Below are 25,575 nucleotides of genomic sequence, written 5' to 3' on the forward strand. Positions count from 1 at the left end.
TGCAACAGACACTATCAACCTTATATAAAATACAGAAGCAGTTGCCAGTAATAAATCTTGCATGTGCTTCTAAATTGGATAAAGTGTTTGTATCTTTTGTTAGGTCCTCCCTGCAGCATTATTAAGTGGAACAGTTATTACAAGACAGTGCAACACAGTCTATATATATGGATGGCTGTTTATTAACCACAAGATGATAGTTTAACAGAAACACCTCCTAGTTGGTTTTGCTTAAATTACAAGTGGTCATGTTTCCTCAGAAACCCAGGAGTGACTTTTTTCTCAAAATGAAAAATACATAGTAATGATCTAATTCAGAAATATCCCATATTATAAGAATATAAAGTAGTATTAGCTTAGAATGCACATAATGAATTTAACGAATCTGAAACTGTATTTGGAAAAAAAGAGTTATCACAGGTGTTTACTTACATTGAGATATTTAACCATTTGGGGAAGGTAATATACAAATATTTTACCAGTGAAATCCTGTCAAATAAGTTGTAAGGTACAACTATAACATCAAAGTTAAATTATGACTACAGCAAAAGAGGATCAGAATCTATCTTGTCCTACATCTTATACAGGGTCTATAGGAGACTTTGCTTACTTAACCTCAAAGCACTGAGTTTGACTAGCTCAAAAGGGGATTTGTAGCTTCCTTCTGCAACTCTTCCTCCAGTGTATTTTCCACCAGCCTGAAAACAGTGTAATCAGATTGTCCATGCTTTTGTTCTACTGCACATTTCAGCTGTGTGAATTTCGTTTTACCCGTCTTCATGCCATTTGAAGAAAATGTCACAGTTTTTCCCCCCTTCCCGATTTTGATGGAAATCTTGCACAATGGATTTTAAGTCATCTCTAAAACTGCTGGCAGAGCTCACAGACTGGAAGACAAGAGGAAGAGGAACAGTAAGGAGTAGAAGAAACTGAAGGCAGTGGCAGGCAGAAATGAACAGGTAGTCAGGGGACGACACCTCCAGCCCACAGCAGAGGAAGCTCTTGTAACCTCGGAACTCTTGCAACTAGTTGGACAGGGGAGATGGGTTTCAGAACATATGCATGCACTTTAGTAGGACAGCCAGCTTGCCTCTGGTTATTGGAGGAACAGCTGGGGCATGTACAGGAGCCTCATTCTCTGTTATTAGCTGTCCCCCAGCTCCTTTGACTGCCACAATAATTTTTGCCATGTTCTCTTACCTGTAGCAATGACCAGCACACAAACAGGGAGAAAAAGAGGAAGTGTTTTGGAAGTTATGATCTAGAACTCAGCTTGTTATAAAAGCACAATTGCTTAAAATAAACAAACAAAAAAACCTAAACTTACTTTCTTCCTCTTATTTTGTGTTTAACCCTGTCCCCTTCCAAAGATCTCAACCCCACCTGTCTCCCAGAAGACCCCAAACAAAACAAAATTGCACAGATCAACTTGATGGACAGTGCTAGAGCCCCAAGAGTCTGTACAGCCGAAAGGCAATTTTTAGCTTACAGAAATTTTGGATGTACACAGCCTCAGCTGTCTAAATGAATACTTCTGTTTATATACAGTTAGAGGGCAGTGGTACACACCTTAAACATTTCCTTTCTCACACAGATGTATATTATTTATTATGATATCAGAGACAATAAAAGAACAAGGTGGGATTTAGCAAATACTGTCACTTCAAATTATTTTTATATTCTGTATTACTAAGTTATAAAGCATAAATGTACTCCTGTTCTCCCAGTTATTTCTGGATGTACATCAGAAAGTAAATACACAAAATCTTTAAATAAAGCTGCAAGAGGCACAAAATATGCTTTATTCTTTGGACTCACTGGGTGAAGTTTGATTCCAATACACAATTTTTACAAGTACAAAATATTTCAGAATAACCTGGATAAACTGTCAAAAAAAAAAAAAAAGAAAAAAAGCTTAATACTGCATCAGACAAAGAATAAATACAAGGATATGAGTCTCTACAATCATTTCTTCCTGAAGAATTAGAAATGCTACATTACTTTCTTAAAAGGTAATATGGCCACAGGATAATAATTTTAAAATGTGAAAGAATTTAATGGGACTTATGCTACTAAAGGAAATGAGTTTCTGAACTTGTGCTCAAATGCTTGTATGGAGAGTAACTATGCCTTTTTTTTTTTTCTGCAATATCTTTTTTCTGAATTATATTCCTCACAAGTGTTGTTTAAAATAATATATTGGGTAGTATCATTCTACTTCTCCATGGGTAGGAGGACAGAAGTGAGGGATGGTTTTAACAAGGATTTCTTCCACGGATCATAGAGTCAAGGAGCTCCCCACAGCCAAACCGCTGGCATCTATTTAGGTAGAAGGGTGGCATTTGTTATTACAGACCACGAGAAGGCGGTTGCTTTAGTTGGGGCTCTGTGCTCACAGACTGTTTGCGAAGTGATTTTGAGACTGCCATTTCCCCTGCCACAGAACACCTTATTTCCTGATTAGCTTGTGTCCATACCCATGTGGCAATGGTCCACCCTCCAGATCTTAGCTATCCTCATCATCACTAAGGTAAAGAATAGCTGAGGTAATTGCACCACAGTATTTGGCCTTCTGATTTCTAAAACTCCAATTTGTGATGAGTTATTGTGTCCTTCTCACATCACTTTTCAATGATGGTCACAATGATCACGATGCCAGCTCAACTGGCATTTTTTAGGAACCCTAATGTGAAGGGCAATATTCTGTACTCAGTAGAAGGTTTATGTTTTAGAACGTAAGTTTTATGTTCCTGCCTCTACGAGGGGTAAGTACTGATTACTTCACTGTAATCAGTATATATGAGATCAGATTTGAACTTGGGAAACTACTTGGAGTAGCTGCAATCTGTCAGTGGGGTCTGCCATAGTCCTGTCCCCTCTCTTACACCAGCACATTGCTTAACACAGTCAATATGCTTTAATAAGCCACTTGAAGAGCTGTTCTTGCAGGAAATTGTTTTTTTATGTTCACCTTATTTTTGGTTTCATTCCCTGAACCAGCTCACTTTTCTGTTTCCCTCTTTGTATGCTTAAAAATCTCCTGTTTCATATCGCTTTTCATTGATCGAATTTTGAACCTACACCACCATGCCAGAAACATGGCCTTAGGTATCACTAATGATTGTCAATCATATATTTTTCTGAGAGGCAAGGATTTCAAAAGTGCAGAGTTGCTTAAACTGTAAGTTGTTTACCTGGACATTCCTCTTACTTGGCCTTCTACCTTCTTAGGAGAGTGTCAGAGTGACATACAAACAATTGATCTTTTTTATGGAGTAACAAAAATGCCTTCTAAGGGAGAGCTTGAATTATTTGTTCTGGTTAATTGTATGGATTTTTTTTTTTTCCCAGCTGAAAATAATATTCTCTTTCATTAAGTAATATGGCTAATGCATTCATTCCAGAAATGGGAAAGTTTAACTGAGTTCCTTCCTCTTCAGGAGACTTAGATCTTATACTTCTAAACTGAGTGCCATAAATACACTGCTCTCAGACGAGACCTTGTAAAGCTGTTTCTCTTTGTCTAAACCAAAAGTACATTCATTGAGCAAGGGGCTGGAATCCTCCTGAGTGAGTGTTCAAACAACGGAGCTGAAGGTTCATTGCTTCTCGCTTAATATGCAGCTCAAATGCAAGCTCTGTTCCACTCAAGGCAGGAATAAAACCAAACTTGACTTCTGCCAAATATCTTATCTAGAAGATGGAGTAATTTTCTGGGGCGAGGTGCTCTTGTTGAGGCCGTTTCATCTGCTTCAGTGGATACAGGGAGGCAAAGATGTGAAACAAACAACATGAGGCCTTGTATGACACAGAGTAAAAGTGCATTTCTTCTAAGGGCAGTTTTATTACTTCTTTTTCCTAAAATGAATGTCCCAAAGTGAAACTTATTGTTTCAGGCTGAAAAGAACAACATTCTGTTAAATGGACCAGAACATCTCTCTTATTTCAGTAAGAAAGAGATGACAGAAATAAGTTTAGCTTAATCCAAACCAAACATGGTTTTCTTTTTTCTTTGATTCAACAGCAGAAGTCCCAGTCAAAGGGACCACTGAACGCTGAAGGCCTTTGACCTGTCATTTTTAGGAACATATATATCACATCTTCGTTATTTAAACACCTTTGTGAGAACAGCTATCAAATCCTGTATTGCTTGAAAGCTGTTCACTCTAATCATATCTTTAACCAATTATATTACTTTATCCATGATTTGTGTGGGAATTATGTGACATGATGTCGTGTCTATTTCTTGATTGTGTAAACAGAAGAAAAGAAATTTCTGGATCAAATGTAAATAGAATCATAGAATGGTTTGGGTTGGAAGAGACCTTAAAGATCACCTAATCCGCCCCCCACCCGCCATGGGCAGGGACACCTAATATACGTACAAGATATAATAGCTTTATTATACAAGTATCATGCAATACTTGTACAAGATATTAATGTACATGCAAAATTATCATGGCTGCATACTGACATCATCCAATAAAAGTCTTGCTGGATATTTTTGAAAACAAGCAAGTATAAGCAATGGGATGATAGCCAAATTGTAAGGGATTTGTAAATGTCTCCATGAATAATTTTTCCTACTATTTACCCAGCTCTTCTCTTGTGACTGACTTTACCGAAATGCTTAAATCAGTGTTGAGTATTTTAGGAGTCTACCCAGCTGCATTTCTCTTTTAGTATTCTCTTGTCAGTGTGAAATACTGTGCCAAGAACTATATCTGTATAGTTTACAGAATTTAGATAATTATGTAGGAAGACCAAAAACTAATTTAATAAAAAAAATAAAAATAGGGTTTATAAGTATAGAACTCTCAGTAGATACATAAAAAATCACCAAGACACAACTAAGATGAATCTTCTTACGTAACATTTTAACACTGCTTTGCACAACAAAACATTATAGAGAATCACTATAGAACTGAAATAGCATAACAATTATGATGGATGTATTAATCTTTCATTTAGGGGAACTGCAAATGTTTAAAGAAAAGGTCACTGAAACACTAACTAATTATTTTTACTAGTAATTTCTTTCCAGCCTTGAAATGTTTCCAAATATTTAAGTGTTGGCCTCATGGTTTTCACCACTTTGGAAGAAAAGAAGGAAAGCATTAAACACAAAAAACTGTACAAAAATATGTAATAATTGATTTTGCCACCTAGAAATCAGTAACAATGACCTAGTTTTATTTGTGGCTGTTTTTCTATACTAATCCTGTAAAGCAATGATGTTGTTGATTGAGTTAGTCTATTTACACAAGTACATATCTTATATTGTGAATGTTAGAAGAAACTGGTTTCATAATACAAAAGGTATAGTATAAACACACTGTAAAACTTGTAAAAAAACTTATCAGACAACTGATCTACATTTGATAATATACAGAATTGCTGTTTATAGATGTTAGATTGGGCAAAATAAATACAAAGTTCAACCAAAACAGATGGGGCTCCAGCAGGTTTTGTAAAATGGGCTACTTCACTGCTGGCAGCCTGGACCTTGTTTCAGAGCAAGAGAAAAGCAGAATTGAGGAAGAATTGGTAAGAAAAAGAGGTTAAATGTAAGATCTGAAAAACACAGTCCAGAAACATTTATTTTTATTTTTATTTTTATTTTTTTTTTTGTATTTGTTTCATCATTAATTTTGTGGTTTTGAAGTAATAAGGCATCCCTCTGGGCTATGGTAGAGGAATTGTGCAAGAGGGCATCTTTATCTTACTTTTCGTATGTAACCTTGGTCTTGTTGCATGTTTTGTATATAAGAGAAGGAAATGAGAAGAAAATAGCATTGTGAAAGCTCAAGCCCTTACATCATTATAGTCATTGCTTCATTAGTGGGGTTATTCCTCTTTCCTTACAAAATCATTTATTCATTTTTTCAATAAAGGCAGTGGATTAATTTGGTATCTTTTTCAAGAAAATATGGCATTCAGGGAGACTTGTTTTTAGTGTTTATCTGAATAAAACTATTAGAAATATTGAGAAATAATATTATTAGAATGATATTATTAGACTAGGTAGAGCTTCACCAAGCTTACAGAAAATGTCACTTGTTGTATATGCATACACAGGTTTTAAATATTAGAATAAGAACGGATGTGAGTTAACTAAGAGCTGTGTTTAAAAAATAATTAATTGCTTCATTTTAATTCATTACTTGTCTTGCTTGCATCAATGGGACTACTCATGCTGAAAGCCTAGATGTGATTTGTAAAAGCAAGGTCTAACTGAATTCACAATATCTGTGATGAAGGCTTAGCCTTCAATATTAATTGTTAATACAGATGGCCTTTTTTGTTTTAAATAAGAAGCGAGAATACTGACATGATCTCCTTCTAAAAAATCAAGTTAAGTACTTAACTATGTCTTTTCTTCCCACTAAAAGCAATCTTGCTCCTTTTCTCCCAGTTATTTATGGACGTTTTTTCATTAACACCTTTATTTTTTCCTCCCCTCCCTCTCCCTGCTCCCCACCCTCAACAACTGTAGATTCACCTCTGAGGGATCTTTTCCTTGTAAGCACTACAGGCTTTGCTTTACATTTGATTTATCTATCTTTGAGGGTGCATCATGTGTTCTTTCATTGCCACTTTTCCTGTTTCATTAATTTCCTATCTTGTAGACAGGCAGCAGTCTAACCACTGGATATCAGAAGCTGGTCTGCTGCTGAAAATAATTGTGAAATTAGCACATGTTTTTAGAAGGAAAGACACGCACTTGATATGCGACAAGCATGTTTTTGTACTTAAACCGTACAAACTGCCTCAAATACATAGAAGAGAAATGATTTGTTTTTCCAAATACTCTGGTGGGTTTAATTTATAGCTCCACAATCTTTTTGCCTAAGGATTTTTTAATTGTTCTAGTCTCGTTGGGAAATAGGAAAGACTGCAAATTTTTTTTCTAGTTTAGATTATGGCATTACTTAGTTTTTAGTAGTGACTTCTTCATTCTGGTACTGTTGGCTCCTACTGTACCTCAGGGTTAAAGTAACAGAAACCAGGGAACAGATTGACTTGTAATAATCACGAACATGGCTTGCAAACAAATGATCTTGGTAAGTACCAAAAGATATGGTCAATGGGATTAATACTGTACACTTTTGGCTGGGTTTCCTATGAGCTAAAGAAATAGACAAAACCCCACACAATGTACTCATGTACTCTCTTGTACAAGTTTAATGTTAAATACAATACTTGAGCTACTATTTATAAAAAGAAGAAAAAAAAAAATAATAATACCTACTCTGGCTCCTGCCAGGTTATAGTGCCATTGTACCAGAGGGGAAACAGCCAGGGAAGATGGCCTATAAACAGATAAAAAAGAAACCCCCCCTTTTTCTGGCCACTGGGGTTCTGTACATGAGACTATGGGAAAGTGAGTAAAGAAGACAAGCATGCAGAATTTGAAAGTTAGGCTGTTGTATGGAAGCTTGGGATGCTTTTGGTAAAAGATGCATACACTCATTAATTATTGTAAATGTCACTGTCTTTTATGTTTAGTTCCTTAAGATTAAAGAGTGCTTTGGTTTAAGAAGACTGACTGAACATTGCATTAACCCCTGGTCCTGATCTTCTGAAGGGAACAAATTCAGGCACCCAAATCTAATTACATCTCTGGGGTTCAACACAGTTGGTTGTGCAGCAGTAGCTGAACAAACACTAAATGAGTTCGCATGGGTACAGGAAGGAGTGTAAGTAGCAGCAGCATAAAACTCTGCATGTGCTAATTTTCCCTTTCTTTGCTTCTCATTTAGAGTTAGGTCAGAGATCAAAACAGTACACCACAGCTTGCAGTATAAATGTGATGCAGTCTTCTGGTGGAATTAGTCTTTTGTTTCAAAGGTCTAATCTTGCAAGGTGCTGAGTGCTTCCCACCCTATCAGTTTCAGCTGAACTGAGAGTACTTTGCAGTTCCTTTTAAGTTTGGGTTACAAATTCTTAGTTAACGGCAAGCACAGGTTGGTGGCAATTGAGGTTGTTATAGCAAGAAAGCATCAGTACCTGATAACAGATGGTGACATGGTGAATCATTTTTACTGTTGCAGAAAATGGACTATATGGAATATTTTTAGCAAGGTAAGTATTTTACAGTTTGAGTACTTTCTGGCATGACAATTTGCAATTAAGAAATTGCAATCTGGATATAGGCAACAAAGTGTTTTTTTTAACTATGCATTTGCTCAGCAATTGAGAAATTTGCCAGGTAGCAGGTTCAGCTGTGGTAAATTACACCAGTGATGCTATGGATTTTAGAAATAGTCTGTGTACCCTTGAGCCATTCAATAAACATTATCGCCTGTGACTAAATGTGGATTGGGAGAGACATGCTTACATGCTGCCTGCTCAGTGAGTGAAGGCATTAAAGCTCTTGGGAAGGGAATTTAGAATAGATGTGATGCTGGAAAGTGAGCACAGCACACAGCCAAGTGAGAAATGGATCTCAAATTCTGCCTCTCCCCTGGGCTTAGGCGCTTATGTGCACTTGAGATAGGCCTCTTGGTCCTGATTTGGAAACCATTTCTTCTGCTCACGCAGGATGATGTACCTTCAGGACTGATCACTGTTTGAGCTCAGGGTGTAACTCTGATAACAGTTAATTGTGGAGACAATATTGTCAGCCTATGAGTATAAATTCACAGCTCTTATCTCCTAGAGCAATAGTCTAGCTACTGGGCTGCAGAGTAATTGAGAGGAAGGCCCCGGCTACTTGCCTTACAGAGCACTGCCAGTGTGCAACCAAACGTGCCCATGATTCACAGAAACAACGATGATGCTGGCAAGAGGCAACTCACTTCAGAAGCTGGTGGGAGGCAGAGGGTTCCCTGTCTGGATTTGCTTGTGATTGACTTCAGAAAGTCTTGGATAAAAGTTTTGGAAATATTCCCACTTGCATCTCTTCAAAAACTCCATTTCTGTGGACAAAATTCCATTATACCCCTCTTCTTTGAGCTGCTCTTGAAGTGACCTGCTAAAAGCGAGATGGAAGAGATGAACTCAATGGATATGATAGACAGGATCAAGAGTTGAAAAGAGAGAGTAATGACGCTTATTAATGGTGTAAGAGTTAATGAGGAAAGGAAAAAGAAACAGGAGAAATGAGAGTGGCATGCAGCGACTTAAAGATGAGAAGACATCAGTGAAGGAGAAAAAACATTTTGAAAACATCATTAGAAAATGCAATGCTAGGAATTACAGTAAACTGTAGTGTTATTTGGGACTCTGATTGCATTATTTATTGAACATTACTGAGGCCATTTATCATGCCAGCAGCCATAGTTTTAGCTATTGTGGGCCTCAGTGACGTCTGGAAGGATGAGTACTCCCATCTTTGATGGAAAGCTAGAGGCCTCTATCAGCAATTCCCACATCTGTGTATAAAACCCACACATCCTTTGGTTTTGTTTGAGGTAACTCTTGCTGCTCTTTAACAGGAGATTTAAATAAATAAATAAATCACTTCACTTAAATAAATAAATACAATCACGTTGGAAATTTCAACATGGATTTAAAAAATAAGCCTCGATCCTCTGGTATATCACTTCAGTGCTTCCTCCCCTCTTCCGCTATTATTCTACAATAGCAAATAGAATACATATCAATAAAATATGCTAGCTGAAGGTTTCTCTCTTCTAGGCTAGATGAGAAGGCTTAAAATCACTTTCAAAAGCTTATGGTGAACTGGACGTGATAATTTAAGGTATTGTTTCATAGTGTTATGTAATTAAGTCACTACTTCAGTTTTTATCACACAAAAATATTTAATGTTTTTATGTATCATACCAGTATTTTAAGTCATGTTGTTAATTCCATTTTAACTGGCATTCTTTTTTAAAAAGCTATAGCTTTTTATCAATGGACCTGTGCTAACCCACTCCAAACATCAGTTAAAATGTTTTATTCACAGTAAAATTCAATAAATTATGATGCGTACATCACACTACTGTGTTTTTAATCCAAACCATGTCATGCCTAGAGTGCTGCTGACCCAAGAAACCAATCTGTTAATAACCATTTAACAATACCAGAGTGATTTGAATGGCTTTATATTGTTATGGGCTGCTTTGGATACCTGTGGACTGTGGCTACCTAGTTTGGCAGTGACTACTTGTATGAACAGCTGAGGGCATTGTTGTAGAAGTCAGCTGACTTGAAATCTGTCAAAGACTAGAACAGGCTTAAAGACAATTAACTGTCAACTCAGCATTTCCTTGATCTATCTTACATCAGAATTCTAGATTGAAACTGCCAATATTAGAATTATGGTGAAAATTACACCAATGCTTGAAGCAAAACATTATATGTTATGATCTACATCACTTCACTGGGAACAATGAAGTGCTACTTCTACATATCTCACAACTGAGCACCTGTGTTTTTGGAATTTAATGCCACAGTACCATTTTAAAATGACTGTGTCATTTTAAGAAAGCTAACTGAAGGATAGTATTGTGTTTTCCTGCTGTAAGAATTGAATAGTATTGATCCTTTATGTGTTCCACCTCCAGGAACTCGATGTCTATAGAAGTCAGCAGGCTTTGCCATATTGGTGACTGTCTTGAAATTGGAGAAAAAGCTCAGATTTAGTTTTGTTTTGTACTAGAGTTTTGGCTGGTGCATGTAAAAGTGAGGACTTTTTCTTTGTTTCAGAGGGCTGATGGTGGTTTTATATTTTGGAGGGTTTTGGATTCTTTTCAGTGTCCCTGCCCTTTTGAACTCTCTCCCATATTACAAAGACAGCATGGATGCTAAATAGTCACAGTGCTCTGCATATTGCATACAATGGCAAATCCTCATATTTTCATTGTTATTAAGACTTAAAATATATGTTTAAATGTAGGAGGAATATTTTTAGAAAACAAATAAATAAAGAAAATACTTTGTGACAGAAAAGTGTGCTTTAATGCTAACTGGTGCATTTCTAACAATTTTATTAATGGATGGAAAGGTGTGTTTTTTCCCCACATAAACTGAAAAAAAAATCTGCTTAGTCTAAAGCAGACAGAGCCCATCAATGAGAAGAAATTGGCCGAACTGTGCATTTCCTCAATAACTTTTTCAGTCAGTGCTCACACATTATTTCAACACTTTCATTATTTGGTTTCTCTCTCTCCCTGTATTTTTCCCATTATATTTTGAAACAACCTTCTCACATAGACCTTCTAGTTATGTAAATCCTCAGATTTCAATTTCTTTTTTCCCCTTTTACACCACTATAAATATTATCAGGTTAAGTTTCTGGGAATACAAATATAAAACTTACTTACATTTCTTTTATTTAATTGAGGTAATCAGTTCCGTATAACCTACTGAGCTGAGCTGAACTTGAGATAGACCTGAAAATGACAAGAACTGATTTTCGAGTCTTGAAAAAGCAATTAGACATACCTCAAATTCCCTTAAGCCAAAATCATTATTTCCAAGACCGACTGTCCTATCATTCATGAAATTACTTGTAAAACTCTTTGGAAAGTTTCTTCAAGGGAGTAGTATAATCTATATCATTATAGGGATTACAGCACACATGCAGACATTGTTGCAGTACAATTTAGGTTACATGTATGTCAGCAGCTTGTCAACTTTTACAAATTTAAGAATCATACATACAATCACAGAATGGTTTGGGTTGGAAGGGACCTTAAAGACCATCAGGTTCTGATCCCCCCCTATGGGCAGGGACACCTCCCACCACAGCAGGTTGTCCAAAGCCCCATCCAGCCTGGCCCTGAACACTTCCAGGAATGGGGCATCCACAGCTTCTCTGGGCAACCTATTGTATCTGTTATATATATACATATACATATATATCCATATATCCATATATATATATATGGATCAATTCTAAATGTAAAGATTCACCTAGATTTTCCAACCTGTTTTCAGTATTTTTTTTTTCATCAATAGAATGGACTCACTATATATCTAGCTTCTCCTCACTAAAAGACACCATTCCTGCTACAAGAGTACTGGAGTCATCAGATAAATCAAAGGCCAAAGTGGCCAAGAATCTAGAAATTTAAAAGCCACTCACAACAAATAATAATAAATGCTTAACCTACCATATTTCCAGACTTCTCTTTCTATTCAGCTGATGCTGTGAAATCAGCCAACAACCATATTAGTTTTCCTCAAGACTGGAGTGTTTTTTTGTGGATGTTTTTATAATTCACTGTTACTGATTCTATGGGAAGTCTGACACTTAAAAAGGCAGTCAGGAATTGTGTTAATTGACATGACACTGAGAATAACCCTGTGGTCAGAATCAGCTGTAAGACAAACTGCCAGCATGAATTCCCTGTAAATATCTTTATCTCTAATATCTCTATCTTAACATAGACCATCTTCTGCAAGGTTTGGGACCAAAAATCCACCCGAATAAATCGAGTTCTGATTACATCATCCGATTATGATGAAGTGGAAGGCAGCAAAGACGGCTGCTGATGCCACCTTGCCATCGAAACCAGAATGGGCACCCATAGCAAGCAGGTAAAAGCAAAAAGCTGAAACTGCAATATCCAAGAAAAACTCTATAAAAGCATTGCTTGTTGACCATGCTGGCTTAACTTGACAGAATGGCAATGCCTTAGTGCATTACAGAGACAAGTTCTATATCCTACCCTGGAAAAGTCATGCTGGAGTAAAAGAGAATTTACTGAACAGCATTGAAAAGTAGTCTGGAAATCTCCTGTCAAAGATAAATTATTTTCTTAGAGGTGGAGAGTTATATAACATGACCAATTTTTGTTTTGTTTAAACACTACCTGTTTTTTATTACAGTCTCCCTTCTACTTCCTCCATTAGACAAGAAATCTTGTCCAGATAGGAGCAAATATAGAATCCTTTTTTTTCTCATTTTAGCCATTTCCACCTAAGAACGAATAACCAAATAATGACTGGGTTTTCCTCCTGTCCTTGAAATCAACAATACCTGATTAATACAAACTCGCCTAATGAAGACACCACTAGAAAAACTGTGTTCAGTAACGGACAATCGATGGGTGCTGTTGAGAGGTAGGTGAATGCACAGAAATTGAATTTTATGAATATTATTTTGAGATTTGTCATCGGATCTGTTTCCACTGCCTTCACACCCATTTATGGGTAGGATTGAGCCTGCACTTTGGCCGGTGAGGAAAGCTGGGTGTTGCAGCACTGCCCATCCCTTCCGCCTGTATGTATGGCTGCTGCCACCTGTGCGGCCTCGGGGCGGGCGGCTGGGCGCTGCACCCACAGCCCTGGGGCCCCGGGGCCCGTGAGGCGAGAGATGATGGGAGACCGGGGGGGTTTCGGGTCACGGTGCCCAGCGCCGGGTGCCACACGCGGTCGCTCCTTTGCCGCTCCTTCCATGGCAGCGGGGCCAGGCCTCCACCTCCCGCCGCCCGGGGAGGGCCGGGGGAGCCTCCCCCGGTCCCCTGGCACGGCGGGCGAGCAGGCCCCGCTGCCCCGGCACCGCACGGCCTGCGAACCGCCCTGCCGGGGCCGGGGCCGGGGCCGGGTGGGGAGGCGAGAGCCGGCTGCCGACGGCTCCGTGGAGCCCCGGGGCGGCCTCGCGGCACCCGCCCCTTCCTTCCCCCCCGCGCCGCCTCCGCCGGGGGAGCCGGCGGGGCCCGTACGTGCCGGGCCGGGAGCGAGGGGAGGCTTTGCGGAGCGGCACGGCCGCCGCAGCGCCAGCCCCGCCGCGCCGCCAGGGACCGGGTGCGGGAGAGGCAGGGATGTGAGCCTTGGCGGCGCCCCCCCCTCCCCAAATAACCCCAAATCCCCAATCCCCCTGTTTTTCTTTTTTTTTTATTTTTTATCCGAAAAGCAACCACAAGAAGAAAAAAAAAAAAACCAAAACCACCCCCCCCCAAAGAAAAAAAAAAAAAGAGGGCGTGGGGGGTGGGGGGGACCCCGTGTCGCCGCCGCCACCCTCCGCTGGATCTATTGTCAGGGAAGGAGGAAATTGGCAGCCGGCGGCAGCGGCGGCACATCTGGGCGGGCACATCTGGGCATGCAACATCGGCTCCCGCCCGCCGCCGCCGTCCTCCAGCCGGCCGAGCGGATCCCTCCGGGGCCCCCGCGGGGCGGCTCCTGCTCGCCAGCCCCGGGGCCCATCTTTCGGGCTGAATTATTAAACCTGGCAGCGCGGGGGGGTGGGGTGGGCTGGAAATAAAGGCTGTTTTTTTTTTTTTTTTTCTTCTCTCTTTTTTTTTTTTTTTTTTTTTTTTCCTTTCCCCCGGGATCTATTTCATGGGGATGTGTTCAAGGCAAGAGCGGATTCAGAAGGATATTGACGTTGTGATCCAAAAGTGCAAGGCGGAGAAGGACTGCCTGTTTGCAGGTGAGTTCCCCCCACCCGGGCGCCAGCCAGGTCGGCGGCGGGGAGCCTGCCGCGGAGCCCGGTGCCCTTCGCTGCCGTTCCCGGCAGCGGGGCCGCCGCGGAGCCCCCTTCCTCCTCCTCCTCCTCCTCCTCCGCTCCTTCCGAGGGCATGTGAGGGCAGAGGAGGCCAGGAGCCGGCTGGGAAAGGGGGGGCATCCCGAGCCGGGGAGCGTGTGCGTGCGGCTGTGTCCCCCCTCTCCCGCCGCCTGGCGCAGAGCCCCCGTGCTTCCCCTCCGTGGACGTTTTACCCATTTTTTTGTTAAGTGGGGGGTGGTCGCAGGGGGTGGCCGAAGCCTCGTTCCCCCCCCAAACCCGCCTGCAGGGCCGGGGGCACGGCGGGTCCCCTCCCGTGCACGGCGGCGGGGGCTCCGGCACGGCGGGCGGCTGCCTGTTGCCGATGCCGGCGATGGAAATTCCTCGCCGTTGTTGCCATAGCACCGGGCACTTGTTGCAGGGGGCCGGGGGACCGGGTGCATTTCCCCCCGGTTCCCGCAGAAATTCACCCACCAGCCCCGTTCCCAGCTCCCCCCGTCGGTGTCAGAGCGCCGGGCTGCGAAACCGCGGCGATTTCGGCCAAAATGAGGAGCGAGCGGGATGCCAAGTTGTCATAACGCAGCGCTTTGTGTTTCAGATTTCAGGTACTCTGACTCCACCTTTACCTTCACCTACACTGGAGGCTCCAAAAGGTACTCCTTTCCACAGTCGCGACACCCTTCTTTTCCTGCGCTCAGGGAGCTCCCTTGCTTCGCTGCCCTGGCAGGCTTTTTTTCCTTCCTTTTGCGAGGAGGATCCATCCGTAAATCATCTGCCTTCTCGCAAACGTGAACCGAGCAGGAAGCATGGAGGGAGGTGATCAGAAAGGTGATCCCAGCTGTCGGAGGCTCCTTCGCCTGGGTGCTGCTCCCTGGCGCTCCGCTGCTTCAGGCTTTTTGCTCCTGTCCCTAGAATTTCTGCCATACGTAAGCTTAAGTGAAGCACAGCAAAGGCATCAGTGTATTTGATACAAAGTTAATGCATCCTAAAAAAATATGAAAAAGCTATGATTTTATTAAAAAATAGGCCAAATTTCACATTGGCACCTTATTCTCTTGCATTTGAGAGCCATGTTTAGTCCCTTGACAGATGCAAGACTGTCTGCAATTGACCAAATTAAACTACTGAGACGCTAAGTGAAATGTCAGTATAGCTTATAAGGTTATGAAATTGTCTTCAGTGAATGGTGGTTTAAATATCATTTCTAAATGGATGTGAGGTTTTGGTTATAAACCTGATTGTGCATGTACAAATTTATTTGAATCTGTCACCATTTATCGTGTTCATCTGTTTTCAAAAGGAAATATTAGATGAACAGTCAAAAGCTCATGTAAGTTGAACACACATCATTTTGTCTCCCTAGACCTTAGTTACCTGGTACTTGATAGGATAATTACAGTACATGCCAGGTCGTCATCTTATCTTTTAGCTGAATTTTATCAGATTTGGCAAGATATCCTTGTTTTATTATTTCCTTTTTAATTTTCCCAGTTTGGTGATTGTTTTTCCTTCCCAGGGTATGCCAGGTTAAAGTACTGTGCTCTGGAGTCTGCTCTTTGCAAGTGAGCCCTTTGGTGCAGGCAGCATTCCCGCACCACTGGTTCTGCTCGGTGCACGCTTCGGGCCCTGGCTGCAGGGCCAGGCTCCCAGATGGGCTCCAGGCTGGTAGGCTGCTCAGGAGAATGCGTTCCCCACTCAGGATCCTGTCCTTCCTCACTGAAGGAAAGACAACTTAGGCCATGTTCGGTGGAGTACATTAGTTCCACTAGTAGCTGAGGATGAGATGTGTTTCTGGCTTGCTTGAAGTATGCTCTTTTATTTAGGGTTTTAGTATACGTTTGTTTTGGTCTTGTTTTAGAAGGTAGTTTTGAAAGGCTTGATACAATAAAAATTATCTTACAAAAAGTATTATTGTTTAGTTAAAACAATTGAATTTGAAAGTTACTTAGCACTGATCTCTAAACCAAATATTGCAGCAAGCAACCAGGAAGTGAAACCTGTCTATTGTTTCTCTTTTCCAAGCTGAATAAGGTAAAAAGCCTAAGGGCATAGCTGATGGAAAACAAACCGGTTTATAAATGCTGGAACAAAATGTTGTCACTTCTACAACGAGAGACGGAAGATGGCTGTGCATCTTGCAGCCTTGAATTTTAACTGGGGTCAGCATTTGCTTAGGAAACTGTCCACTGGAAACTAGGCACAGGATCTTGAATATTCAGAAGTTACACTTACAGAAATTGGTGAAAGTGGGTTGTTACATAAAGGATACCCGAGTTTCACTTTCCTTTTGACATTTTAAGGACATCTTAAAAAGCATCCTTTCGGCTATGGATTTCAGGTTCTCTGCTCTTTTTTATGTTTATTTGGAAAGGTGTTTTATAATCTTCTTAGTGTACAGTGGCGTACTGAGTGGCCAGGTTGTGAAGTACATAAAACGAAAGCTCCAAGCCTTGACCGTCAAGGGCCAAGCTTTTATTTCTCGCATCAAAGATGAGTTAGTGGTTTCTTCTCATAGGAGGTGCTGGCGAAACACCAGCTACCCTGTACTTTTGTGGTATTCAGACAGGGCTCCAGCAAGGTCTCAGGAAGGGTCCGCGGTGGTAACTTACATGCGGTATCCCATTAGGAGGGCACAGGGCTATTGAAGGATCTTTTTTCATGCATTTGTCCATGATTTTTTTCCTACTGATATTGCTGTAGCCCTGGATTTCTGAGTGGTGATGCTGTTTATGAAGCGTTGCATTCTGGAATCGTCCCTAAGTGACAAAACCTCTATTAGCTTGTGACCACAGACTGGGGATCAGCTGATAGGCCTAGTTCTGTTGCTTCAGATATTCAGTCTGATGACTTTGTTCTGCAAAATGACAAAAACATGGGTTTTCAAGTGACTGGCTAAGGGTATATGCTGGATTTTCAAACTGAGAGATAGATTTATATGAGTAAGAATGGTGTGTAAGGTGGATTACAGTATTTTAGCACTCTCTTGTTTTCCTTTGAGCTAAGTCCTTTCCATGCTTCATTTCCTCTGGATGTTCCTTAGGTCAGTGTGTGCTGTGGCTTTTTTTTATCCATAGTGTTTAGATACCAGAGCAGAACCCCCCAAAAACAGCCGATGTGTTTTCTGTTTGAGAAGAATTCTTGGCTTTACTCTTGTATATACATAGGTTGCAACAGTGCCAAGTTCGACATCTCTAAGGGTTTTCGTCTTCATCCTGTAGCTGCCTCAAGTACACATTAAGTCCATTTGTCTGCGGTCTTAACATAGTCAGAGCCAGATTCTTAGTAAATTAGTGTAAGCCTATGGAAGTCAGTGCACCAGTATTGTTTCAGTATATGAAGGGCCAAGGATTTCTGTATTCATTAAGCTGTTAAGTTTACACCTGTGAGATTTTTCTTCCTTGAGCCAGCTTCTCAGCCTTTACCCGATTTTCCCTGCTGCTCATATTGATTGCACGGACCCCTCCTGGGTTAGTTCTGTTCAAACACTGGGGTGGTACATAACCACCTTGCAGATCACACCAAGTAGATAGACCTGATCCAGAGCATATTCATCGTAGCTTCAGTAGAGTTAATTTGTATTCCCGCAGGACAGTCCTGAACCAAACCTTGAGGGCATGACTTAGCTTTTGTTCAAGAACAGAGGTTCCAGGGGAACAAACTGAGAATTATTATTATTTTATTCATTATATAGACTCGTTCCAGCATTTGACCTTTAGGTCGTATTAAGCTACTATATATTGTATAAATAAGATATGTGTAAATGATCACTGCATTGGCATAAGTACACCTAAAGGAGATTGTACTTCTGCAGGATTTTTCTTGAAAAGTTAGGAGGGAAAAGTATCTGTAAGTGCAAACATATTTGTATTGCATGAATTATCATGAATAATCTTTTACCTATGTAGTTTGATTGATTATTTTGGACAGTACTTCATGTTCAGACATTGTTTCTTTTTTTCTTTTTTCTTTTTTTTTAAATGCACTGTGCTCACACTTCCAAATTATTAGAGATGTTGTACACAGTGGAGATGATGCTTCCTAGTTTGGGGAGGTTGTAATTAGTAATTTTTTAGTAAAGCATATATTTGTACATAATATGGGTAGTAAACATGAAGCAAATTATTATCAATTTGATCATTTTTAATTTCACTGTCAGAAAGTGATAGGTACCCTATAAAGTGAGGTGTTCATTTGGGTGCTGTGACTGTGCAAGATTTACTTTTCTTTAACTACAGAATTTTGGATAATTGGCAGAATATTGGAAATGGCTGGATTCCTTATGATTTTTACCGCAGGATCTAAAAAGGATATTAAAGTATGAACACGTTGAGGTGCTTTCTTTTTTTTAAGAATCTCTCGTTTCCTTTGTCCTATTATCTGCCCCTGAATGAAACATTGCTTCTCCAGAAACCCTGCAGACTGAACAGAATTGTGGTCTGTCATCTTTGAAATAAAAATGCGTGATGCCCTGAAGTTGTTTTCATTTTATGTGTCATTTGACATGGTTTACATAAAAGCAGTGCTCGGTTGTGCTGAAGAAAAGATGTTTCATTTTCTTAGTGTTTTTCTCACCTCCACTTTTTTTTTTTTTTTGAGGCTAACCAAGGACATCATGTCAGTCCTGAAATATCTCTTTATTCAAATATGTACTTAACTATCATTGGCAGTGAGGGACAGTGACAGTAATCTGCGCATGAGAACAGGTCTTATATTGCAGCATGTTGTTAAGAAACTAGATAACACGTATAAAAACTAAACACAAAAGCTAGTTAGTTCACATCTCTCATTTGCACAGTGGGCTCTTGTTGTCTGCTTTTTCTACATAAGCAGGATGATCATATTAATGGCAGTTCTGCAGAAGCAAGGGAAGTTAAATGTTGGTCTAAGATAATTGTTTATTTTTGCTTAAAGCAATGATGAATTGTTAACTTGATATTTTTCTTTTTGTTTTCTATTCGAGGGCGTACACATACTGCTTAATACTGCAACATCAGAGATTCTGATGTAAACTGATGAGTTAATTCCCACCTCAGTATAGCAGTGAAATATTTCACAGTTGGGAAGTTGTGGCACTGAAGGAGTAATAAATTGTTTGAGGCTATCTACAGATAGAGACATAACCCGTGTATCCAAACTTGTGGCACATTATATGTCCGCTACGTGTTTGAACCACTCGTTGGTAAATAGATTCATATGATTGTTTTTTCCCCTTTAGTGGTATGCCCTTTGAGTTTTCAGGTTCATACTCTAGTGTTACTTACGTGAATTTAATAAAATTCTGTCTACATCAGATTTTCCATTTGTTGAATAGTTTTGAAATCCTGGTGTCATTCTGGTAATGCTGAAAGTCAAGACAAAAAAAAAGTGAAGAAAGTAGTTTCAGACTACCTCATGTCTTTTTTATCTTAAAATTTACATTCAGTTTATATACTATATCAAAAAGGAGAGATAGAATTGAAAAACATTTCTAATCCAAGACATAAAAAATATGTCCATACAAAAATATCAAAATGGAACACTTTTCTGAACATTTTAATTTTCTGTGTTCATTTCCAGTGTGATCTAGTTTAAGACCTTTTTTTTGTCTGTTTTTTTTTTTTTTTGAATAGGTTAATTTTAGCCTAGCTCCTATGTCTCTTTTCGCTGTTTACTGGCTTAAGGGAGGGAGCAATGTAATGGCTGGGAAGAAGCTGTTGGACTGTTCCTTTTAGAAGCCGTGGTGGCTTGCATCAGATGCAAGTGTCGCTGAAAGTATGACTTAAGACTTAAATGGTTTTGATGGAATCCATTGCTCTGAATGGTTTTAGTTTAGCTGGAATCATTTTTATAGAGGCCTTAGGAAGAGCTGATGCAAGTACGGTTCATCTTCTATTGCTAATGGCTGCACTTAACTTTTTGTTCAGGTTATTTAATATGCAATTGCATTCCTAAAATCTATCCCTACTGTATGTAGTAAGATAGATATGAAAAGTAGATACGCAGCTTGTACTTAATTGTTTATTACTGTTTCAAAACAGATGGAATACTGTACACTGCCTTTCAATTTGAACTTTCTTATCAAATATGACTTAACATTTTTGCTGGGACTGCACCATTTCCTGGAAGATAAGTCTGTGATGTGAGATGGAAGTCTAGTTTAGATATAACGTGACATGCACTGAGATTTTCATTTCTTTGTTAAGGATTCTGTAGATGCAATAATGTTGAATACTGCCATGGATACTTTTAAAAAACAGTTTTGTGTCAGGTATTAATTAAGTTTCAGTTTTAAAATCTCTCTTTAAGACAAGCCCCTCTATGAATTCCAGCTAACCTACCTATTCTGATACTATACTGCCTTCTAATATTGGCTGTGTAGTACATACATGAAACTTAGCTGTATATTCCTATAGATAGCTTTTGATAGATGATACTACAAGAGATTCAGTAGATGTAATTTAACAAATGATTCATCTTAAAAAGATATCTAGTAGAACACTGTAGTAAAAAAAAAGTGATTAAATGCAATGTTGAGGGTTTATTAAAAGCAAAATCAAATCCATTCTACTCACGGTCTCATTGAGCTTGTCTTCATTTGGTGATCTTGTTTCTGACAGATTTTTCTAGCCTTGCTGTTAGAAAATCAGTAGTGTCTGAAGTGAACCCAATCACCGTCACTGCATCTGGTAAAAATGACATTCTTCAGGGATTGTGGTCTTCTGGAGATCCCAGACTAGTCTGTTGAAGTGAGGGGCTGTCCTCTCTCTGCTACATACTGTACTGATACTAAGAACAATACATTCACATCATTATTATCTATTCTTTTGTCAGAAAAACATGTTTTCAGGCATGTAAATAGCCTTGTTTTCAGAAGTGCTGAACTCCCACACTACATAGTAGTCTCAGTATTACCATGTACTGCTTAGCACCTTTCAAAAGCTTCAGGTTCTTTATGCAGGTGTATTTGTATGCAGTGGTGTTTCAATGTTTCAGTAGCACAGAGCTGGGAAAAGTGCTTGAAGGTTTCTACAGAAAACATTTTCAGTAACTTCTTTTTCTGCTTTCATCACATATTTTAACATATTAAGTACCTAAAATAAACCTGTAGGCTGTCATTGTTAGTCTTAATGTGATAGGACAAATAATTTTAAAAGTGGAGTTCATTGTGACAAAATAAATTTAGATCACTTTTGTCTGTATTGGGACCAATGCCATTTCTGATTTTTCATGCTAGTCCCTAATAATTACCCATATTTTTCATCGCTCATAAATAACGAGCTGAAGATACCTGTTGGCATCTTTCTTCCATGGACTACTTACTGTGCAGAATGTGAATTCTTATTTGAGTCAGAGTCAAATCACTCTGAGCCAAAACACCTAGATTAATAAGCTTCAGCAGCTGGAGGGAAAGCAAATTTTAAACTGCTGGGAGAGTTTAGTTTAGTTACAGATAAAACAGTTAGTTTAGTTACAGCTAAAAACGGGATGAAAGGTGAATAAATCTAGAAAAGGTCCAATGTGCAGCTCCACCTTAGCATTAAATAAATCACACTTACGAGTACAGCTTTTAAGAATTAATGTCCTCCTTGCTACAGGAGGGTGAAAATTTTTACGGATGTTTCATTTTAACTTGCCTCATCTGAGGAAAAGGAGCTCCTTTTAACAGAGTGAAATTGACTCATAAAAAATAAGCCTGCTATCCTGTACAGCAGAAGCTAGAAAAATCTCACTGAAAGAAGAGGGACTAAACAAGGTACAGAAATACATCTCCTTCCAATGCCTACCCCTGACAGCCTTCTGCGTGCTCCAGATCTAAATGCCAGATTGCGTCCAGCCTATTTCTATGGGAGGAAGAGCAGGAAAGAGCCTTGCATCATGACTGGGAACAATTGTTGCTTTTATGAGTCAGGCTTCTCTTGGGAGGACCCATTACATCGAGGGAGCTTTATATCAGACACTGTGTTCCCTTACTACAGGGGTTAAACAACATCATAAATGCTTTTGGCATTGTCTAATCCAGTGGGAGTAGGTCACAGTCTCGCACATACTCACATAGGGTTAGTTCTCAAGGAGGAAACAATCACGGGCGAAGGCTGCGGGCTGAGTATCCTTCCATGACTTACATGAAGGCAGAGTACTGGTGTGAGCCCTGCAGAAAGGCTTTGGCTTTTCTTGGCTGTTGTAGAAGACCACGGCCCGTCCTAGCAATCAGTATCTAGCTGAATCCCCTTGATGGAGTTCTTCCCAGGGAGACTCGTGTAGTGCTTAGCAGGAGCCCGTCTGGAGCAAAGAATTGAGGGCAAAGAGGAAGCTCAGAGAAACAAGGAAGCCCTCTAGATGTCTCCTTCCAGCCTCAAGGCAGTGATCAGAAATAAAAGGAGAAACAGCATGCCTCCTGTGTAATGAAATATAGTGTTTGCCAGAAGGGAGTGCAAAAAATGGTGATACGCCATCTGTAAAAAGAAGTATATAATTGAAGAATAAGTTCCTTTCAAACTGTGTAGCATTCTGCATTTTTCTCATGTATTACATGTTGCCATCTTGAAATCTTGTTGCTTTAAATGAATGTTCCACTTTATGTTTCTAGGTAAGAATTTTTCATATTTCAAGAGCAAAGCTAGAAGGCAGGATAATTTTGCACTGCTCAACTGCCTGGTTTCTACCCAATAAGGTGTTTGTAACAGATAGCATTTTCTCTCAAGTAGGAAAAATAGCCCGTGGGTTAGACATGGTATTCCAGGTCATTAGCTTTTCTACAAATGATAGAATGATTTATTTTAAGGTTGTTATTTTGCTTGTTTGTTTTGTAGTTTTGCTCATTCTTACTCATTCTTTTTTCTTAATGTTGAAAAATTTATCTTTAATGGGAATTCTCACCCAGTAATAATCATATCATTATGAAAGATAGGAAAATAATTAGGATGCTCTTCTGTCAGAGTAGGGCCTGGGGTTCATAGAGGTGTTAAGACCAGGAAGCACTTCCTTGTCTTAAATGTACTTGCTAATGATCAACTGCTTGATCTCAATTACAGCAGGGTAAATCCAGAGTAATTCCTCTCATGTGATGGGGCTCACTTGGGTCCACAGCGATGCTGCCAATTTTTTTTTATTCGTTCCTGATGACACGCCTAGTGAGCAGCAGTCCAGGTGACTTTTCAGATGGGGACTCAGGAAGATCAGAGTTCTGTTTTAACACTGATGTCTTTGCAGATATTCTCTCATATTTGGGTACGTTCCTGGATGGTGGGAGAGCAGCAATTTATCCAAGGAAACACAGCTTTCATTTGTACATTCTTGTCAAGCCACTGTCATGGCAAAGTGCAAAGATAGAAGGCCACTTGTAAAAACTATGCTGTTCTGTATCTTTTTCAGCTTTAGCATCTGAAAACCAGGTTGTCACAGTCCTTTCTTAAGAACATAGTTTGCTAGGCCACATGAAAATCTCTTTACCTGTCACTCATTCAGAACGATTATTAGATCTTAAACTGAATCCCAAAATGTTTTCAGAGCCTTTTGTACACATAACCATTAGTTGAAACAGTTGCTGATTTCTTAAAGAGAACTGTTCTGTGAATACACCTAAAAGGATTGTATTAACTTAGTCTACATTAAAAATGAGCGACATTCCCAGTGTGAAAACTGGTCATTTCACTACATATTTGTTCAAAACAGTGGAAGCATTAAAAAAAAACAAGAGTTTTACAGTACTTCAGACAAAAAAAAGACAACCTGCAAGTGTTAAAAACTTCTGGAAAATGTACATTCAGTTAATGCTTTATAGCAGTTATGGGTACTATCAATGGTCCTACTGTATGGATAGATAATTACAAAAATTAATGTTTTCTACAGGTTGAATATGGTACTATGAACATTACATCAAATCTTTGTACTTTGCCGTAGTTCTAATGAAGTTCCAACTGAAAACTGAGCTTACTAATTCTTGTCTTGTAAGAAGTTGTAACGTTAGAGAATTATTTTGTTATGAAGATTTAACTGTCCTATATAGCAAGGCTTGTTAAGCCTGGTGTAAAATTTCATTAAGATTTTGTAGGCTTGTATGTTGAAAAAGGACTCATGTTTTATCAGTGGATGATGATAAGACTGAAACTGGATATATTTAGGTGGCAACAGGGGCAATGTAACCCTCTGCGAGAATCACCTTGGGTGTGTACTAGTTTTGTTAACTCAGGCCAATAGAATTTTTAAAGTAGCTTAGTGTTGGTCTCTAGAGTATGAAGTGAAGAGTCACCATCATCAGCTTACAAAAGATGCAGTCTCTCTTGCCTTTAGCTGGCTTGTGTGCACTTTATTTACACCTTTTGCACCTTTTATTTACAAATATCTGCATAACATGAGAGCAGCAGAACATTGGGCATATAGTTGTGCTTCCTAGATGCTCCCCATGCCAAATTTAGCTATTGAAGGAACTTTCACAGCAAACTTCAGTCTTGGTTAAAGGTGCCCTGCCTTTGTTACTGAAATAAAATTACATGGGATTAGCAGCCACCAGTTTAGTTCTTGTTAAGGTATTTTACTAGGTAATCTCTATCTGAAAGGACATCTACAATTCCATGTTTTGGATATTAAATTTTGTTTGTTTGTTTGAATGTTTGTGTTTAGTATTCTTGCTCTTTGTACCAATTCGTATATTTATTTTGAGTTTAACTAGAATAGTGAATCAAAAGACGTACATCCTCCCTATGTACAACACTATAGGGAGTAGGTGAACAGAAGAAGACTTAAGGCTCTTTCTGTACCTGAATTTATATTATACTGATAAGCTTTTATTTGTTTTACGTCATCCCTCTTTTTTTGAACAATTGCTTACTATATTGTTTCTGTGTTTAAACAACAATAAATAGATATTTAAAATACTGCTTCGTAAAGGTGTTACCATTTATTTAAGGCATGAAGAATTATATTCATCCTGTAGTTCATCTAAAACCCGACCTTTGTCAAGGACAACAGACACACAGAGATATGGAGTGTTAATACCTTTTACATATAGTGCTGCCTCACTTTGAAGCAGGCATGGATGTGTGGAAGCTACTGGCCTCCTAGTGTGCTAGTAAAGATTAGGCATTTGTTGCCTGCGAAGTGAGCAGGAATTGCAGCTGCATGAGTAAGGATAAAAATTTCAAAGGCTATCAATTTTGCTTGTGGAGGACATAAACTGATCATCATTTAGGGTAAAGAAA

The 25,575-nt window shown here is 39.4% G+C and overlaps 1 protein-coding gene and 2 long non-coding RNA genes across 9 annotated transcripts in view; 1 reads left to right on the forward strand and 2 right to left on the reverse strand.

Moving 5' to 3' along the window:
• Window positions 1-3,498: 3,498 nt before the first annotated feature.
• LOC106048246 (uncharacterized) lies at window positions 3,499-13,067 on the reverse strand. Of its 4 annotated transcripts, none has more exons than XR_007159092.2 (5): window positions 12,935-13,067; window positions 12,066-12,100; window positions 11,274-11,342; window positions 8,802-8,977; window positions 3,499-3,747 (listed from the first exon to the last, which is right to left on the reverse strand). It is a non-coding gene; the product is annotated as an uncharacterized lncRNA (long non-coding RNA). The 4 variants fall into 4 exon arrangements; XR_001214110.3 differs by having other exon boundaries at window positions 3,499-3,750; XR_007159091.2 differs by lacking the exon at window positions 3,499-3,747 and having other exon boundaries at window positions 7,399-8,977.
• Window positions 12,173-25,575, forward strand: part of PARP8 (poly(ADP-ribose) polymerase family member 8) — a 111,916-nt gene continuing 98,513 nt past the window's right edge. For 2 of the 4 annotated variants that reach the window (XM_066989080.1, XM_066989081.1), the window contains exons 1-3: window positions 13,184-13,701; window positions 14,253-14,326; window positions 14,997-15,051. In XM_066989080.1, the coding sequence (XP_066845181.1) occupies window positions 13,184-13,701; window positions 14,253-14,326; window positions 14,997-15,051 (647 nt within the window). Of the gene's footprint in view, window positions 12,493-12,864; window positions 13,018-13,183; window positions 13,721-14,252; window positions 14,327-14,996; window positions 15,052-25,575 lie in introns of those variants that run through there. The other 2 variants (XM_048051035.2, XM_066989082.1) reach the window with 2 other exon arrangements.
• LOC136789155 (uncharacterized) lies at window positions 19,247-22,565 on the reverse strand. Its single transcript, XR_010827994.1, has 3 exons — window positions 22,430-22,565; window positions 20,950-21,163; window positions 19,247-19,739 (listed from the first exon to the last, which is right to left on the reverse strand). It is a non-coding gene; the product is annotated as an uncharacterized lncRNA (long non-coding RNA).

The sequence above is a fragment of the Anser cygnoides genome, chromosome Z, assembly GCF_040182565.1.
Source record: "Anser cygnoides isolate HZ-2024a breed goose chromosome Z, Taihu_goose_T2T_genome, whole genome shotgun sequence".
NCBI lineage: Eukaryota > Metazoa > Chordata > Aves > Anseriformes > Anatidae > Anser > Anser cygnoides.